At 35.5% G+C, this 20,263-nt stretch overlaps 1 protein-coding gene across 3 annotated transcripts in view; it reads left to right on the top strand.

Annotated features, from left to right (window-relative positions):
* Window positions 1-20,263, top strand: part of RFX7 (regulatory factor X7) — a 130,375-nt gene that overhangs the window by 49,434 nt on the left and 60,678 nt on the right. For all 3 annotated transcript variants that reach the window (XM_087427583.1, XM_087427578.1, XM_087427587.1), the window contains one exon: window positions 4,247-4,280. In XM_087427583.1, the coding sequence (XP_087283709.1) occupies window positions 4,247-4,280 (34 nt within the window). The remainder of the gene's footprint in view (window positions 1-4,246; window positions 4,281-20,263) is intronic.

Here is a 20,263-nt window from a genome sequence, read left to right as displayed (position 1 = left end):
GGAGTGTAAATGGATACAAGTGCTTGGAAGAGGAATTTGGTAATATATAATAAAATTGAAAAGATACCTTTATGAGCCCCAGAAAATGGACTTCTAGATTTATAACAGAAATTTTTGCATGTGTATATCAGGAGACATGTACAAAGACATTTACTGCAACATTGTTTAAAAACTGGAAAGTACATAATTAACTTTTGGTAGAGGAATAGATGAGTAAATTTGATATATTCATCCAATGGAATACTTTTCAGCAGTTAAAATGAATAAACTTTATCTAAGTGTATCAACATGGATAGATCTCAAAAACAATGTTGAGTGAGAAAAGACAATTTCAGAAATAAACAGTGTAATGGCATTTATATAAACATTTAAAAGCTTCACCAAACAGTTAGGTTGCGTATAGATGCTTGTATATCTAATACAAGTATTGGAATATCAACTGGGAAGGTTATACAACAGATTAATGATGGTTGTCTTTGGGAAGGTAGGGCGGGGAATGAGACTGGACAGAAGAGCGAAAGGGACTTAAACTTCATTTATATCCTTCTATTATGTTTGTGTTAAGTATGAAGTAAAAAAATCAAAGGGTTAGATTAAGTGATTGCCAAGGTTCATATCTAACTCAGAAGTGCTTTCATTTTACTTTTATTCTTTAAAAGGCTGTCTTTTACATATGCTTTTTAAAGATTTACCAAGTTGTTTATAATAGGAAGACATAGTCATCCTCTTTAGATATCCCATAGAGCAGTCAGTTTCTGGTAGAAGGGGAATATTTTTAGGTCTATGGTTTAAAAAGTAATCATATTTTTCAATTTCATATTAATTTCTCTAAACTCTTTCTTAAGTGGTCCCAGTGTTTCCAAAAAGTTTTTCTTCCTATGGGGGACTAAATGTGTTTTTTGTCATTTATTCATTCAACAGATTTTATTAAACACCTAACATGTGCCAAATGATAATACAGCAATGAGCAAAAGAGACAAAGCCTGCTCTCATGGAGTTTAAATTTTAGTCAAGGAAGATAGCTGGTAAACAAATAAATTAATAAAAATATAAAATGACTGGTGGTAAGCGAAATAATGAAAAGTAAAGCAGGGTAAGAAGGATAGAGAGTGATGGAGAGTGTTTTATATGGGGAAGTCAAGGAAGAATTGTCTGTGAAAGGCAAGCAAAGTCACTAAGAAAGTCAACAGGTAAGTTATATGGGAGAAGAGTCTTAGGTGCTGACAGAAAAAGCCAGTGTGCCAGGAGCTGAATGAATGGGGAGTAGACTAGTAGGAGATGAGATTAGAAAGATAGCAGAGGGCTGGATCATGCCGGGTTTTGTTGACCATGATAAAGACTATGGAGCAAAGGATTAATGTGGTTTGGACCAAGACTCTGGCCACTTTGTTGAGAATAGTCCACAGGGTTTGTGGTGGTCCGGGAAAGACAGAAGCAGGGAGACCAGTTAGAAAGTTATTATAACACTTTAGACAAGAAATGAAGGTGGTTTAGACCGAGGTGGTGAGAAATGGTTGGCTTCTTGATATATTACTTTTTAGCAGCAATCTTAATTTATAGATTACTTTTTTATCTCAGGGAAACTGTGGGAGTTATTAAGAAGAGAGAAAAATAGCACGCTTCAGCTGTTTGTGAGTGATAAGCTGTACAAACAATCCCTAAAAGATTTAAAAACCTCAAAAAAATCTTATGTGGAATTGTGGGAAGGGAATTTCAGTTCCTCTTACCTAGAGGTATCATTTACTTTTGTTGTTCCTTTTAGTCATTCCGAACTTTGCAATTGAATTAACACTTTAATTTAACTAACACTTGAATGTGTTATAACAAAATCCAAATGACAATTCAATTATTTTATACTGGCTTCATTTGTATCATATATTAATAGTTCACTTATATTCAGTAGTTCAGTTAAATTGATATATAGTGGCTTTATTTGTGTTATTTCTAAATATATTCCTCCCCTCCAATTTATTACCATATTAGTTCATCTTTATTGTTAATTTTATGTCTAGGGATTCCTTTCCTGGGGAGGGGGTGCATATGTGTACATGAGAGAGAGGGAAGGAGAGAGAGGAGGGGAAGAGAATCTACTTTATAACAAGCCTTTAAAACTACAGATAACATTACACCATTATGGCTTTTAAATGCTAAACAAATTGTTGTTCAGAGTTGTAGGCATACAGTAAAAATTATAATTTATTGTAAACTCTGTATCCTCTTTCTAAGTATAATAATACATCTGCACTTTTATATAGTATCTTTAAAAACTTGTTTATTCAAAAGATCTGTGATACAGTGTAACAATAGGTTTATGGTAGCAGTGAACTCAGAAAATATTCTAATCATGCTTTGGGATTGAATTTAGTACAGTGAATGGGAAATAAATTTTTGTTTTGCTTTGTGAAAAGTGCAGTTTTAGGATATGATGCCTAACCTTTTTAATGTTAAATAATTTTTTTAAATTATTTTATTGAGGTCATACAGATTTATAATGTTGTGTGATTTCAGGTGTACCTTATTATATATCAGTTTCTGTATAGGCTGCATCATGCTCACCACCAATAGTCTAGTTTTTATCTGTCACCATACATATGTGCCCCTTTACCCCTTTCACCCACCCCTCCACCCCCCTCCCGCCTGGTAACTACTAATCTATTCTCTTTATCCATGTGTGTGTTTATCTTCCACATATGAGTGAAGTGATACGGTGTTTGTCTTTCTCTCTCTGGCTTGTTTCGCTTAACATAATACCATCCAGGTCCATCCATGTTGTTGCAGATAGGGCAATTTTGTCTTTTTTATGGCTGAGTACTATTCCATTATATATATACACCACATATGATGCCTAATCTTTTTTTTTTTTTTTTTTTTTAAATTTTTTGTTTATTGCAGTAACATTGGTTTATAACATTGTAAAAATTTCAGGTGTACATCATTGTACTTCTATTTCTGCATAGATTACATCATGTTCACCACCAAAATACTAATTACAACCCATCACCACACACATGTACCCAATTACCCCTTTCACCCTCCTCCCTCCCCACTTCCCCTCTGGTAACCACCAATCCAATCTCTGTCCCTATGTGTTTGTTTATTGTTGTTATTATCTACTACTTAATGAAGGAAATCATACGGTATTTGACCTTCTCCCTCTGACTTATTTCACTTTGCATCATGCCCTCAATGTCCATCCATGTTGTCACAAATGGCTGGATTTCGTTTCTTATGGCTGAGTAGTATTCCATTGTGTATATATACCACAGCTTTTTTATCCATTCGTCCCTTGATGGGCACTTAGGTTGCTTCCAAGTCTTGGCTATCGTGAATAAGGCTGCAATGAACACAGGGGTGCATGTACCTTTGCAAATTGGTGTTTTCAAGTTCTTTGGATAAATACCCAACAGTGGAATAGCTGGATCATATGGTAGTTCTATCCTTGATTTTTTGAGGAATCTCCATACTGTTTTCCATAGTGGCTGCACCAGTTTGCACTCCCACCAGCAGTGTATGAGAGTTCCCTTCTCTCCACAACCTCTCCAACACATGTTGTTTCCTGTCTTGTTAATTATAGCCATTCTGACGGGCGTGAGGTGATATCTCATTGTAGTTTTGATTTGCATTTCCCTGATAGTTAGTGATTTTGAACATCTTTTTGTGTGTCTGTTGGCCATCTGTATATCTTCTTTGGAGAAATGTCTGTTCAGGTCTTTTGCCCATTTTTAATTGGGTTGGTAGTTTTTTTGTTGTTGAGATGCATGAGTTCTTTATATATTTTGGAGATTAAGCCCTTATCAGATGTATGGTTTGCAAATATCTTCTCCCAATTGTTAGGTTGTCTTTTCGTTTTGTTGATGGTTTCCTTTGCTGTGCAGAAGCTTTTTAGTTTGATGTAGTCCCATTTGTTTATTTTTTCTATTGTTTCTCTTGCCCGGTCAGATGTGGTGTTTGAAAAGATGTTGCTAAGACTGATGTCGAAGAGCATACTGCCTATGTTTTCTTCTAGAACTTTCACAGTTTCAGGTCTTACATTCAAGTCTTTAATCCATTTGGAGTTAATTTTTGTGTATGGTGTAAGGTAAGGATCTACTTTCATTTTTTTGCATGTGGCTATCCAGTTTTTTAATAAGGAGTTTTACTTATTTTTTTCATAGTAGGGAAGACTAATTACCATATCTGTTTGAGAATACTTCAAATATTTAATAAATTTATCACTCTTATTAACCTAATTTTCTTTTTCTTTTAGCAAAACTATACAATCTAAAGTGGACTACATTTTGGTAAGTAAAATTATCAATCTTAAAGTTCTTTTGCAATAAGGCTTTTACCACAATGTAACATATATTATTCTTGAGTAAATATTTATTTTAAACATAACTCAATTTTAGTGAATAAAACTTGACATTTAATTACAACCCTAGGGGTGAACTGGCTATAAGCTGTCTAGATACTTTCCTATATCTCATCAATAATAAAATCACAATCTGAGGTAATGGTTTGTTTTTGAAACTTAACTGGGTTTTACTAAAGATGACTTGAACATTTAATAAAGTGGATTTTTTGTGTGTGTTCTAATAATACTAAAACAATTTGTTTAAAGAAAAGATTTAAGATGTTTGGCTTATTATTTTTATTATTATTGTGTTGCGATAGCATATTTTTCATATTTGGGTTGCTAGACATTAGGAATTAAAGCCACAATAATAGTTTAAATTTAGATAGTTCTTATAGAACTCTAAGAATTGGTTTAAATGAAAGCTTTTTAAAATGCTTCATGGGTTAGTTTCTGTTGCTATAATATACTTTTCATGTTTGGGTTGCTGGCCTTCAGGAATTAAAGCCACAACAATAGTTTAAATTTAAATTGTATTTGTAGTTCCTTAGGTCTTCTATTAAACATTTGAGGGAAGAAGCATGCAGCTCTGGGGCTACTAGAATAGTACTGACTTCTTTCATGAAATCTCTGCTGATAGAGTACTCCCTAGGCTCTAGAACATTCAGTGGCTCTGCACTGTTAGATTCCCTTAAGTGTCATTATAGTTAGTCCTCTTTCTCTACTTGCGACATCAGAACTTTCTTATTCAGGTTTGGGTCTTCCTTATAAGCTAACTTTTGGGGGCGGGGGAGGGAGGGTCCTTAGTGTCTAGTGCTGAAATAGTATGTGATATGTTATTAGCTTATCATATTATTATTAACTTATTACCTTATTAGCTTATTAGCTTCTAGGTGGGTGAATAAATAGGAGTAGTTCATAGGAGAAGGGATAATTTGATCAGTTCTCTTATGCTTTTCTAAACTAATAGTTGAGAAAGAGAATTTTGGAGCGGTGATTTCCTCTTTTCCTTTCACTTACTCTTTATCTTTTTTTTTTTTTTTTTTTTTTTTTTTTGCCTTACACAATAACCCTGTGAAGTAGGTAATTTTGATACCTCCCTTTTACAAATGAAGAAACTGATGGTTTTGCGTTTACTGCAAAAAACTAATTATTGAACACCTTCTGTCTGCCAGTGCTAAATATAAGGGATACAAAATAAAAAGGACATACTTCTTGCCCTGAAGAAATTCAATCTGTTGTCAAAATATATTCAAGAGTGCTCTTAGTCCTAGGAAGGTGGTGATTGGGAATGGAGGGGTGACCTTGCCCCCAACCCCCAGAGCTTTTCCTATCTCTCCCAACTCTCAAGAGTCTCATTGTCACTCAGTAATTATTGCATAATTACTATGTGCTAGACTCTGTTCTGAGTATCAGAATACAGTGGTAAACAAAACAGATACAATTCCTATCTGAGACCACCTGTTTTCTTTTCAGTACCTGAGATAATGTTGGATTATTCAATTTTTTCTTTTCATTGAGAAAATTGAAGCAGAAGACTGGTATAATTTATAAAAGATAGCTTTTATAAAATACTAAATAAGAACAAAAAGGTTTTTAAAAAACCTCTCAAGAGTTCAGAAGTGTTTATATATTAGCATAAGGCTTAAAGTTATGTATATTTGCTAAACAACATAGTAAGATGTCTATCCTCGTGAACCCTACGTTTTATTGAGTGAAGTAGACGTTAAATGAATGGTCAAATAAATAAGCATTATAACTTCAGATAATGATAAATGCTATTCAAAATTTTGAAGAGGCAAAAGACAGCAAGTGATGGCAGGTAGCATAACCTAGATTGGGTGATCAGGAAAAGCCTCTTTGAGGAGATAACATTTGAGGGGAGACCTGAATAATAAGCCAGCCTTGTGCGATGTTCTGCCTGCGACATATACTAGGCAGAGGGAACAGTAGGTACAAAAATTCTGAAGCAGGTATGAGTTTGGGATGTTTGAAGAGTGCAAAGAACTCAGTGTGCTGGAACTTATGGAGGGAGGAGAGAATGATAGGAGAAAAGTTCAGGTAGGGCATATTTAGCCATGGCAAATAGTATGAATTTCATTGTAAGTGCATGGAAAGCTAATTAAAGGGTTTTAAGTAGGAGAATAGTATGATCTAGTTTTTAAAAAATACCCTGGCTGTTGTTGGAAAATGGGGTAGGCGGCAAGAGTAGAAGCAGGAAAACCAGTTATGCTAGTGCAGAAATCCAAATGAGAGAGTTCAGGGCTCTCGCTCAGATGATGGCAGTGGCAGATGGAAAAAAGATGGATTTAAGGCATATTTTGGATATAAAGCCAGTAGGCTTTGCTTGCTGATGTATTGAATAGAGAGGGAGAAACAAAGAGGGATCAAGGATAATTCCTTTTGGTCTAAAGGATTTCCTTAATATTTCTTTTTTTTTTTATTTTTTTTTATTTTTTGTTGTTGTGAGGAAGATCGACCCTGAGCTAACACCTGCCAATCCTCCTCTTTTTGCTGAGGAAGACTGGCCCTGGGCTAACATCCATGCCCATCTTCCTGCACTTTATATGGGACGCTGCCATAGCATGGCTTGACAAGCAGTGCACTGGTGCACGCCTGGGATCCGCACTGGCGAACTCCGGGCCGCCACAGCAGAGCATGCGCACTTAACCGCTTGCGCCACAGGGCCAGCCCCTCCTTAATATTTCTTATAAGGCAGGTTTTCTTGTAATGAATTCCATCTGTATTTGTCTGTGAATGTCTTTATTTTGCCTTCAGTTTTGAAGGATAGTTTTGCTGGATATAGAATTCTTAGTTAACAGGTTTTTTTTCTTTCATTGCTTCAAATATGTTATTCCACTGCCTTCAGCCTTCATTGTTTCTGATGAGAAGTCAGTTGTTAATCATGTTGTTTTCCTGCACATGATGAGTTTGTTGTTTTTCTCTTGTTGCTATCAAGATTCATTTATAAATTCATTCACTTGCTTGTTCATTCACTTTTTACTCTTGCTTTCAGCAGTTTGACTATTATATGTGTAGGTATGGATCACTTGGGATTTGCTGAGCTTACATCTGTAGATTTATCCTATTGGGGAAGTTTTCAGCCGTTATTTCTTCAAATACTTTTTCTGTCCCTTGGATTTCCCTCTCCTTCTAAAGCTTCCATTATACATATGTTGAAATGATTGATGTTATTCCTCTAGTCTATGAGGCTTTGTTCATTTGTCTCTGATTATCTTTCCCTGTGTTCTAATTTCTCTATCTTTAAGATTCCCTATTATTTGATTCATTATCATTATGTTTTCCTTTGTGTCTTTAAACACAGGCAGCCTCATCCTGGCAGCAGTACTGTCCAAACCATGTGAGCAGCCCCAGGCAAGAGTGACACAGACTCTCACAGTTATTACCTAAAGTTTAGCAATTTTTAATGACCAAACACCTCTCAAAATTTTGTTTGCCTTTAGTCAGTTTCCAAAGCCCTAAAATTGTTCTTTTTGACCATTTTGCATCATTTTCTGGTTATTTTGAGGGGAGAATTTGCTAACCTATACGCTCCACCTGTTCTAGATATCTTGACCTTCTCACAAAGATTTTATCATATGGTTTCTTCCAGAAGTTTTATAGTTTAGTTTTTTCTATTAGGTCTGTGAACCATTTTGGTTTAAATTTGTGTTTGGTATAAGGTGAACCACAGTGTTTATTTCTTACCGTATGAATGGTTCAATCATTTTATTGATCTTTCCATATAAATCAAGTTTTGGCTTCATTAATTTTCTCTCATTTGTCAGTTTTCCAGTTTGTTTTTTTCTCCCCTAGTATGTATTATTTCTTTGCTTCTGCTTACCTTGATTTTAATTTACTCTTATTTATCTGGCTCCTTTAAACTTTTTTTTTTCTTTTCTATTGTAAGCATTTAATGCTATAAATTTTCCTCTAAGCACTGGTTTAGCTGGATCCCATAAATTTTATGTTGTGTTTTCATTATCATTTGATTTAATTTTTTTTAATTTTCCACTCTGATTTATTCCTGTACCCATCAAACACTTAGATATATATTGAGCAATTTCCAAATAGTTGAGTATTGAAACTTGTTTATGGTATATCTTAGTGAATGTTTCATATGTACTTGGAAAAAAATATATATTCTACTGTCATTGGATGGAATATTTTTTATGTATCATTTAGGTCCAATTGGTTATTACTTTTCAAGACATATTTATCCTTACCGATTTCCTTTTTACTTGTTATTTCCGTTACTGAGAGGGGTGCTAAAATCTTGTGGTTGTGAATTTTTTTTTCTTTCTAATCTTGTCAGCTTTTGCTTCATGTATTGAAGATATTATTAGGAGCATAAATATTTAGGATCATTATGTCTTCTTCATCAATAGATTCTTTTATTATTATATTTCCATTTTTGTCTCTGGTCATATTCCTTGCTTTGAAGTTTCCTTTGTCTGATACTATCATAGCCCCTCCATCTTTCTTATAATTAGTGTTTTTTTGCATGGTATCTCTTTTTTCATTCTTCTGCTTTTAAGCAGTCTGCTTCTTTATAGTTAAAGTGTTTTATTGTTGTTGTTGATGACATCATATACTGTGTCTTATCCATGCTGACAAGCTTTTTCTTGTGATTACCTGTATAAGATTGAGTGTATGTGTACCATTTTGCTATTTATCTTCTTGTAGTGTACGTCTACTATTGATTAATTCTCCCAGTTTTAGTGTATCTGAAAATGATCTTGAATTTCCCTTCATTTACAAAGGGTGTTTTCACTGGGTATAAAATCTAGATAGTTTTTCTTTCAGCATTTTAGCAACGGTGATCCATTTTCTTCTGGTTTGGGTAGTCACCATTGAGAAGTTTGTAGTCGTTCTTATCTTGTTTGCCTCTATGCAATGCGTTCTTTTTTCTCCTCTGGCTTCTTTTAAGATTATTTATTGGTGGTTTTCAACAATTTTACTATAATAGCCTTAGTATGATTTTCTTTGTTTTTGTCCTGCTTGTGATTCATTGAACTTCCTCAGGCCTGTGGGTTTATATTTTTTCATCAATTTTCAAAAATTTCTAGCCATTCAAATACTCTTCTTCACCTCTCTCCATCCTAGGACTCAAACTACGCATATGTTACACTCCTCAGTGTTTTCTCCCAGGTCACTAAGGCTATGTTATTTTTTCCTGTTTTTGCTTCATTTTGGATAGTTATATTGCTTTATTATGTTTTTTAGTCTTTTCCACTAAAGTGTCTAATCTGTTATAAATCTCATTCAGTGAATTATCCATTTTAGATCTTGTATTTTTTTAGTTCTAGAAATTCTACTTGATTCTTTTTTATATTCTCCATTTTTTTTTCTTGTTAAATCCTTGGGCATGTTTATGATACCTGTTTTAAAGTACTTGTTTGCTAATTATATTATCTCTGAGTCTGTTTTATTTACTGATTTTTTGTTGCAATTATGGGTCATATTTTTCTGCTTCTTTGCATATCTAGTAATTTTTAATTTAGTATTGATTTATTTGTTTATTTACTTACTTAAGCTTACTTAACTTACTATGTCTAGATTTTGTTCTCTTCCTTGAAAGAGTATTAAAGTTTTCTTTGGCCAGCAGCTAAATTACTTGTAGATTAGTTTGATTTTTTTGAGGCTGTATTTAGTCTTTGTTGGGGCAAGTCTAGAATGGCATTTCTCTAGAGTTAGTTTAGCTTTTTACTAAAATATTACCTCTCTGGTGTCCATACTGCATTCCTTGGGTGTTTGCTGAGATCTCTTAATTCTGTCTGATTAGAACCTGAATGTATCAAAGCCAGTTATAGTTCCCTGGTTGTTCTTTGTCTGGCCTCATGGAGTTTTCCTCTGTCCACACACAGTTTAATATTCAGCGATAGATTTCAAATGTACATCGGGATTTGCGTGGATTTTGAAGATATTTCTTTATCTTCCTTCCTTTTGTTACTTTGCCTTCTCAAACACTGAACTCTGTCTCTTTAGCTCATCAATACTGCCATGCTCTGCTTGAGTTCCCCCACCCTGTACCATAGTTCAGAAGTTGCCTTCAGATGGAACCATCTCATTTGTTTCTTTTCTCTAAGATATAAGAGTTCTGTGCTCTCTGTTGTCCAATTTCTGAAAAGAGTTATTGCATGTATTTTGTTTGAGTGTTTAATTGGTGAAGCTGGGAGAGTTGCTTAGTATTAGGTACTCTAATGTGGCCACATGCAAAGGTTCATTAATAGCTTTTTTAAGGATTCAGTAAAATGTATAGGCCCTTTCAACCTTCTTTGTTTCTTGGTGAGTTATTTTCCACTATTCTCTACCAAAACTGTTTAAAATTTCTTTAACTAAAGCTTCTAAACCCACTTCTTCTTCTCCCACTATCTGCAGAGGTTCTCACCTCCTACTTCTCTGAGAAAATAGGAAGATACAGTGTATTCCACAAAATTAACACCACTTCTTATCCCCAACTCAGTAGTTTCTCACTTCTGTACCATTCTTGTCTTCCTTCTCTTTTCTCCTAACAGAAGAAATATCTTTCTGCCTGTCTGAAGGTTGATCTCTCTCTTTATAGGCTCTGGATCTCATCTCTTCTTATCTCAGAATTCACCTCATTTATTCTCTTTTCTCTTGTTTTTTTAATTCTGTTATTTTCTACTGGCCTTTTCCCATTAATAGTTAAATGCTTAATTTTTTCTCCTCTATAAAAAAAAAATCCTTCTTAAAACCCACAACCCTTCTCTAGCTACCACCCTGTCTTCCTTCTTTCTTTTGAAAGAAGAAAGTCAAAGTTTAGTCAAAGTGTTGATTTAACTCAGTCTCATGCCTTACCTTCCATTCAATCTTCAACCCCAGTAACAAGTCTTCTCCTAATAATCACTCCTCTGAAACTTGTATTTATCAAGGGCACCATGACCTCTTATTGCTAAGTATAATAGACAGTCTCAGTCCCTAGCTTGACAACCCTTTTTCAATTAATTGTATTGATCAACCCCTTCTCCCCTTGTTTAGTACATTCTCATTCTTTTACTCCCTTAGATGCCACACTATCCTGGGTTTTCTGTTACATCTTAGGCTGTTCCTTACCAGTTTCCTTCAAGGGCTTCTGTTCCTCTACCTAAGGTCTCTGCATTCTGTCTGTGTTTGCCCATGGTGATCTCATTTACTTTGATGGTTTCAATTAATTTCAGTATATGACCCCTAATTATACATCCCCAACTCAAGCTCCAGACCCATATATCCAACTGTTTATGAATTGACTAATTTTACCAGGATGTCCCATAGGCACTTCAAACTCAGCTTTTCCAGAACCAATCTCATTGTATCAGACCCCAAATTCTAAATTGTAAATTCTATCTGTATTAGTTTCTTATTGCTGCTATAACAAATTACCGTAAACTTAGTGGCTTAAAACAACACAAATTTATTATCTTATAGTTCTGTACGTCAGCAGTCTGACACAGGTCTCATTAGGATAAAATGAAAGCTTCAGCAGGGCTGTGTTTCTTTTTGGAGGCTCTAGGAGAGAATCTCTTTCTCTGGCTTTTCTAGCTTTTAGTGGCTGCACCTTCAAAGCCAGCAGTGACTACTTGAGTCTTTCTTACACCAAATCACCCTGACACTTCTCTTTTTTTGGAGTCATATCTCCTTCAGCCTTTCTATTATCAGGACACTTGTGATTACATCTGGCCTACTAGATAATCCTGGATAATCTCCCCATCTCAAGGTCCTTAATTTAATCACATCTTCGCACTCTCTTTTGCCATATAAGGTAACAGATTCACAGGTTCTGGGGATTAGAGGATTAGGACACAAACATCTTGGAGGGCCATAATTCTTTCTACCATTCTATCTTAATGAATGCATTCACTCATCCAACCTAAAAACCTGTAATCATTCTTGACTTCATCCTCTTCCTCAACCTACCTCACATCTAGTCAATTACCAAGTCCTATCAGTTCTGCCTCCTCAATTGCTCCATTTTTGTCCATCCCTACTGCTACTGCATTAATCCAGATCACCATACTTGTTGGAAATGCTGCAACTGTTTTTCTGCTTCTAGTCTGTCCACTTTCATTCCATTCTCCACAACACCATCACAGTCATCTTTATAAAATATAAACCTGTTTATTTTACACCCTTGCTTAAAACCTTTCACTGGCTCCCCATTATTCTATTTTAAGGCATTGAAGAGCCTTCATACTCAGGTCTTACTTTTCTTGTTTAACCTCATCTTTCTCCACTCCCTCCACAGGCTATCATCAAGCTGTAATGAACAGTTGTGGGGTGAGAGAAGAGAATACATACTCTCTCAGTCTAGAACAGCATTGTCCATTAGAACATTCTGTGGTGGTAGCAGTGTTCTGCATATGCACTCTTCAGTGTGGTACCCACTAGCCACATGTAGCTATTGAGCACTTGAAATGTGGCTAGTGTGACTGAGGAACTGAACTTTTAATTTTATTTAATTTTAATTAATTTCAAGTTAGATAGCCACATGTGGCTAGTGGAAACCATTTTGGATAGTGCAGGTCTAGAACATTGGTTCTCAACCGGAGGCAGTTTTGCCCCCAGGGGACATTTGACATTATCTGGAGGCATTTTTGGTTTCCACACTCAGCATATGTTACCAGCATCAAGTGGATAGAGGACGAGGATGCTATTTAAACATCCTACAAGATGCAGGACATTACCCCATAACAAACTCATCTACCCAAAGTTGTCAATAGTGTTGAAGTTGAGAAACTCTGGTCTAGACTATCCCTTTTATTGTTGTTTGTTTTTTGCTATACCTGCTTATATTTAAAGATTCGTCTTAGATATCACCCCTTCTGGAAAGTCATCTATATGATTTCTCAGGTCTGTGTTTGATCTTCTTCTGTCCCATAATATCCTGTGCTTACCTTATTTGTATTATGTAGTCACCTCTGTGATAATTATAATTAACATTTTTATTTGTTCTTGGCTTCTTGAGTCTAGGAACATATTCATTGGAATCTGCCCAGAGGCACATGAGGATGATCAATAAATATTTGTTAAATGTATGAATGAGTATAAACTAATGAATCAGTAATTAAACATTGCAAGTTAAAATATAAAGAAGTGTTGCCACCTTCAGTTTAGGTATTTTAGAGACCATACACTTGTTAAAATATTTAAATTTAGTTTTTGGAATTATTTCACAGTTGCCAGTAAGAATAAAAACTTGTCTCATTCCTTTAGAGGGAAAGAACATTTTTTCTTTTGCTGACATTCTCCCCCTTTCCCCTATTCTACTCAGCTTAGGTATGCCTCTTCCTTCCGTACTTTCCTGTTAAAAGATAACCAGCTTGAACCACCCCAACTCACATCCCCGGAATACAGATGGGGAACTAAAACTTTATTGCATTCAGGAAGGATTTAATCAAGTAAAGTGGAACAAACAGGCCAGAAACTAAGGGAAACCAATTAGCAGTATAGCAGAATGGCTCAGAGCTGAGGCTGAAAGATGAGACAGACCAGAGTTTGATTCTTTGCCTCTGCCATTATTGCCATCATTGTCATTTTGATAATTTTAACCTAATTTAGTTCTGTAAAAAAGGAGATAATAATAGTACCTAACCCACTGAGTTGCTGTGAATATTAAATGAGATAATTAGTGTAAATACAGTACCTAGCACATAGTAAGCACAACATGGCAGCTTCAGTTAAAGGTGTTAGATGTGTAGACTGATAATGTGGATCTAATTGATCTAATTGCCATAAATTTTTGTTTCTAAAAGTCTTAATATTAGTCAAGGATCACATTTTTTATGCTCATCATCACAGAACTTACCATTTAAGAATGAATGCTCACCATATGGAATCACTGAGGGGAGAGGATTGAATCCTTCAAATACAGGGAGTGGAGGATGGTGGAGGTTGGGAATCACCTGGCTAAAGCCATTTAAGAAGCCAGAAGGTACATATTGTAGAACAGATGCCTGTATCAACACTCCATGCCCCCTCCCCCTCCAGGCCTTTGTAGATGCTGGTTCCTCTGCCAGCTGTGCCCTTCTCAGATTTCTTCACTTGGATAACTCCTACTCCTTCTTTTGTACTCAACTCAGAAACACTTTCAGAAAGCTTCATTTATCTACTAGGAATGCATTCAGCTGCAGATAACAGAAAACCTCAACTATTGGTGGGTTAAAGAAATAAGAGTTTGTGTCATCTAAGAAGTCCAAAGTTAGGCATTCAAGAGTGGCACAGTAACTCAGCAATGCCACCAGTCTTGTGCTCTTTCTTTTTTGGTGTGTCATCTTTTGTCCTGTCACATCATTATGGCTGCTGCACTTCCATGCCTTGTCCAAATGCTAAGGCAGGAAGAAGGGAGGAAACGCAAAAGGGCTTTATTTTAGGGAAGCTCTGTCTTTATTTTCAGGACACCTACTTTCATTCTGAAAACCTACTTCAGAAACTTTGCCCTCCAGAGTCATGTCACTTGGGTACTCCTAGCTGCAGTGGAAGCTAGGACATAGAGTGTGTTGTTTTCTAGCCTCTACACCAGAGGAAGACAAAGAAGGTGGTTATCAATATATATGTGTATACACAAGTTCAACCTATCTGTCATACCTTCTCATCTTAACGTCCCCTGCTCTCGTGTACCCTGTAAAAAGCTCTTTACCCTTATTAAAGCTTTTACCATATAGTATGCTAATCACCAGATTAATTTGTTTTCTTCTCCAAAAATAAGCTTTTGGAAGTAAGGACTGTGTCTTATGGGCTTTGTATCCCCAGTGCTTAGCACAGTGTCTAGCACATGGAAGACACTCAGTATTTGCTGAATGATTATTCACAAGCAGTAATTATCAGAAAGAATGTAGAATATGCACATTATATCCCCTAAACAGAGAGCTTTTTGTATCTGTTGTTATTCATTATTAGCATTTAGTGAGTATTTATTACCATGTGCCAGACAAGTGTTTTACATATTTTATCATTCAGTCCTCGTAATTTGCCTATGAGGTTAATCTGTTATCATCCTCATTTTACAGATGAAAAAACAGGCTAAGACAGGTTAAGTAACTTACCCAAAGTCATAAAACTTGCTAATTGGTAGAATTAGGCTTCCAGTCCAGATAGTCTGACTCTAGAGCCCAGGCTTTTAAAAGCTATGATATACTATATCATTTCTTTAAAAGTGTCTGAAATATGACCTTATATATGAATTTTTTGAAATTCTACTCTTCTTCTTCTTCTAATCAAGAAAATGTTCCTGAAAGTAATTTTCCACCTTGAAAATAAATGTGAAAAGAAAGAAATTAAAAGCTGGCCTCATCGTACTGAATTTTAGTAGTCAGTAATTCTAAATGCCTGTTTTTTTGCAGTTTGTTTGAATGCCATTTAAAAAACTCATAATATGCTCGCTAAAACAAAATAACTAAAATGATTTTAGTTATTTAAATTGATTACAATTGTAAAGACTATGGCACTATGAAATATACTAGAAGTGAAAAATATAAAATTTGTATCTATGCTGTTTTTAAAGCGTAGCATTTTGCTTGCTTATTGGTAAAGACAAATGAAAATATTTGTAGTAGCATAATTGTGAATAAAGTTTTTTATTAATGTTTTAATGCTTTTGCGGTAGAAACAGTTGATTTTTTAACTTAATTTTAATAATAACCAACGTCTTAAACTAAATTTCTCATGAGTTGTAACAATTTTAGATCTATAATGTTATTATACATTTATAAAGCTGATCCAATTATATGTTTCATAACCAATTTACTAGTCAAGGCAAATCTTACCCTCGATATATCTAGCACCAGAGGATTAGCTAGATCGCAGAGTTTGAAAGCTGCTCAGTCCGTATTACCTAGTTCACTTACCTTCGTTCAGTTAAATTGGACTGCCTGACAGCTATAGCAAGGCCTAAAATGTGAGAGAAATAATCCTGAATGTTTGGTGCAGAAGAGGAAGGCCTGGTGTGGTAAGTCAACCACAGGAGGGTGGGAAGTAATAGTTCATGTTTCCCAAAATATGATCCTTGGAAGAGTAATTCCATAGGATGTCAATATGTTATGCAAAAAGGTTCCAGAAGTCAAATATGTTTTATGAACTCTGGATTAAGAGGTGTCTTAAGAGCTGTTGTTAATATGCTGCTATATTTCATGAATCTTAACAAGTATTCAGTGTGTTTGAAACCTTTTTCCCCTCATAAAACTTCTCATGAAACTGGTATTCTGGGTCACACTATTTGGGAAATTGATTGGTAAAATCTATAGGACAATCTTCTAGAATAGAGACAGAAATTATTTCACACATGTTACTATTCAGAACTATCAGATCTTGAGAACTTCCTTTTTATATTACTGTGTTTTAAGTGTGTATACCACCAGGAAGCAGTATTCCCACCAGTTCTAATGTTCAGGTCCCTTAAATTGATTAATTCTGCTTTGGAGTTACTAGAACTAATAACAGTTAAAAAAGGGGAGGAAAAGACCATATATTTTGGTTCCCGTTAGGAAAGGCTAATGTAAATATTAAAACAAATAACATTCAGCTTGTCAGGAAATCAACTGAAAGCAAGAAAGAACATATTTCTGTCTCATGGGCTAGGCAATTCAACAGCAGTCATAATAAGATTATGGAGGTAAGAGTAGACAGTCTTTGTTTACTTTTTTCCCATCAGCTGGAGAGATAAAAGGCTTAAAACCAGGAATAAGGGAGGCTGAGTATTATAGGTCTATATTAAACCTCCCAGGAAATGTATACTGCCTTACATCTGGGGCTGTCTAACTGACCAGTGTTCTAAGAGAGCACTCTTATCTATTACCAGCTACTTCTAAGGTTTTAAAATGTTTCTTCTAGGTTTAAAAAATGTAGTATTAGCCTTTTTTGGTGACTTAGCATAGCCTAATAAAGCACCTGCTTTAGAGAGCATGCTGTGCTTTGTACCTAGAAGGCCAAGTAAACTCACCTGGACAAAAATTGAACATGCCTAGTGAGTTCCTTGTCACAGATGAGTCTATAGGCTTTCTGACCTACATCAGCTCTACTGGGATAGGGTTTATTCATGAGAGTTGACCAAAGGAGAGCTTTCTACGATTACCATTGGGAGAGAGAAGTTCTAAGTGCTATGAGGTTGCCAGAATGCCTATTCCTTCTGGAGGACTAGAGAAACCTAGGTGACAGATGCCATCATTCAGATTATTTAGTAGTGAGGCAACTTCCCTCCAGGAGAGAACTCTTGGTAGCGTCTTCTTGTAAGGGAATACAGTATAAAACTTGAAAGGGTGAAATTGTGTTCAATCTGTAGTCAGCGTATCTTAGGTTGTGACTACTGATTAAGTAACCCTTTGGAGACTGCTCACTCCCCCCACATTCCACTCCCCACTGGAATAGAGAATCACAACAGAAGCACTAACTGCCCATTTGAAAAATCCTATTCAGCATACTAATAAGTTGGTTAGAAACACGCAAGGGGAAAGCAGGGCAAGCAGTCTGTCTGTAGGAAGTCTGTTTATTTATCATGGATATCTATGTGGAAGTTCAACAGTACCTGGATTCTCACCAGGGCCGTATCTGGAACACTGCAATAGAGAATATTTTCCTGGGTGTAACCTTTCTAGTATCATTTCATTTTGGCTTATGACATCTTATTCATATGGCTTGCTCTGAATCTTAAGTACTGTACGTTCCAGAGATCCTAGATTCTAAAACATATGATTGCTCAGATATGGACTGCATGGTAATAACAAGCAGACCTGGTCCAGCAAATCAAGCATCCCGTGCTTTTATGGCCCCGGAAGGAATCAGCCCATGACCCTGTAGACCAGAAGAGCTAAACTGGAGACCCACAGGAGTTCCAAAGAGGTGTTTTGTTTGGCCCATACTGACATTTTTAAAATTTCAAATTGGTTGCCATGTTTCAAAATTGAAATTTCAAAATTGGGAGAGTTCACAGAACAAATTAGCTGTCTAGTTTCTCTTGAAAACTAAGGACATTGAGTCCTTACTTCCACATAACTGTTGGTTGGACCTAGGTGACAGTTATCCCTTTCAAACCTGACATGTGCTCTCCAATCTTCTGAGTCCCTGCCATGTGTTTAGCTCCTCAACATAGATATTTTTCCTACCTATAGTCTACTTTAATCATTTGTATTACCTGCCTGGCATTTGAGTTTCTGACCTCTGTGTTAGATTCTTTTCGGGCAAGGTTCTTCCGAGAGCCATTCTTTACAGGGTTAGGGGAGCCATAATAGTATGTATGAGGACAGATAGTGAGAAGACAGCCTCTATTTTTGTCTCTTAGTAACACAGACTCTCTTTACTGTCAGTTCTTGCCCTGGCTGGCCATTGCAACAGCCAGTCTAAAGAAAGCAACAGTAGGATATAACTCTTTTGAGAATATTTCTTATTGGTAGCTACTGTGCAAAACATTTTATCTTCTTACTTCCCAGTGAAACCTTCCCTGACCATTCTAGTTTAAATTGTACCCCCTCCCAACACTTTTTCTTCCTAGCATTTATCATCATCATGTAACATATGTTTTACTTTTAAATTTTGTTTAGTATCTGTCTCCCTGGTACTAAAATGTAAGATCATGCCTAAAGCATAGTAGGCACTCAATGCTGGATGAATGAATGAATGATCTCATTTAATTTTTAAACTTTTCAAGTCTATCCCATGGTTAGTGTTTTCAGTTAGAGGCCAATTCTTTTAACGTGCCTAGTGCTGAAGTGATTGGATGAGAACTAAAAGATATGTGTGATATTAGGGTATAGGATACCTGCTTCCTGAGAATCAGACTAATATTATTAAGTGGGACTTTCTAAGATAGATGACACACTCCTAGATATAAATTCGAGTAACTTGGTCAAGGAATAATTCTTAACAAAAGGCACATCTCCTCTCCTGCTCTTCAGTGATACATAGTATGTCATTGAGGGGCATGTACAAGGTATATCCAATTTGAAAAGACTTCCTTCCTCCCTTTCCTCATTTATGGGAGAAAGCATGCTTTCTCACCTCAAATCCTTGCTGTAATGAATGCTAAATGATGATCAAGGTCAACTTACTGACCCAGACTTGATTGAAACTAAAAATTTTGTTTGGAATGTCTAATTAAAATGCATTGTGGCTTGAAAAAGGCTCATTGTTAGAATAGAAGATAGGGTTTATCTTGTGACGTGGCACTGGGGTTACTGTTAGTTTAGGCATATCTTAGAATTGGACTTTTTCCTTTCAGTCACTCAGTGGAGAAGAATTGGGTAACTTTCAAAAGAAAGAGCATTTTTATGTAGAATTTACTTGGTGGAAAAAAATCTTGACAAAAGGGCCTGATTTAGATAGCTGATTTTGTTTTGTTTTTTTGAGTATCACAAAAAGAAATAATCTGTATAAGGCCATGCTGTTTAGAGGATTTTGAGCCTTTCATTTTTTATTATTTTTTTTTTTTTACATTAAGTACATAAGTTATTTTATCCTCTCTTAATATGGGAGGACAATGTAGTTATAACGTTTTTTGGTTTTTTTCTCCTGTTAGGGACTCAAGTGGACTAAATTGCCAGTAAGGTTCAACTCATGAGTTCTGGCAACTTTTCTCTTTCATAATCATAAAGAATGCCCCAACCATTGTCAGCTAGCTTTCAAATTCATTTTATTGTCACAAAGAGGAATAGGAAAGAATATGATGGCAGTCTCTCACCATTACCTGAAATTAATTCAATTTTTATTAATATATTCAAAGAATGACATAAAACAGAAAAATGTGCTCAGGTACAAAACAAATGAGTTCTGTTAGCATTCTAGTTTTTCTATCTTCACATTTTAAGTCATTTCAAACTTACAGAAAAGTAAACTAAGGAAGAAAGAAGCAACAATTACTAGGAGCAGAGACAGGAATTAAAGAAGTAACTTTTTCTCTCCATGGCCTACACTTTTGTTGAGGCTGTAGCTTTGTAATCTTGAAGA

This window comes from Ceratotherium simum, chromosome 3 (genome assembly GCF_057802395.1).
Source record: "Ceratotherium simum simum isolate JZ-2026a chromosome 3, ASM5780239v1, whole genome shotgun sequence".
Classification (NCBI taxonomy): domain Eukaryota; kingdom Metazoa; phylum Chordata; class Mammalia; order Perissodactyla; family Rhinocerotidae; genus Ceratotherium; species Ceratotherium simum.
This window is presented reverse-complemented; position numbering and strand designations above follow the sequence as displayed.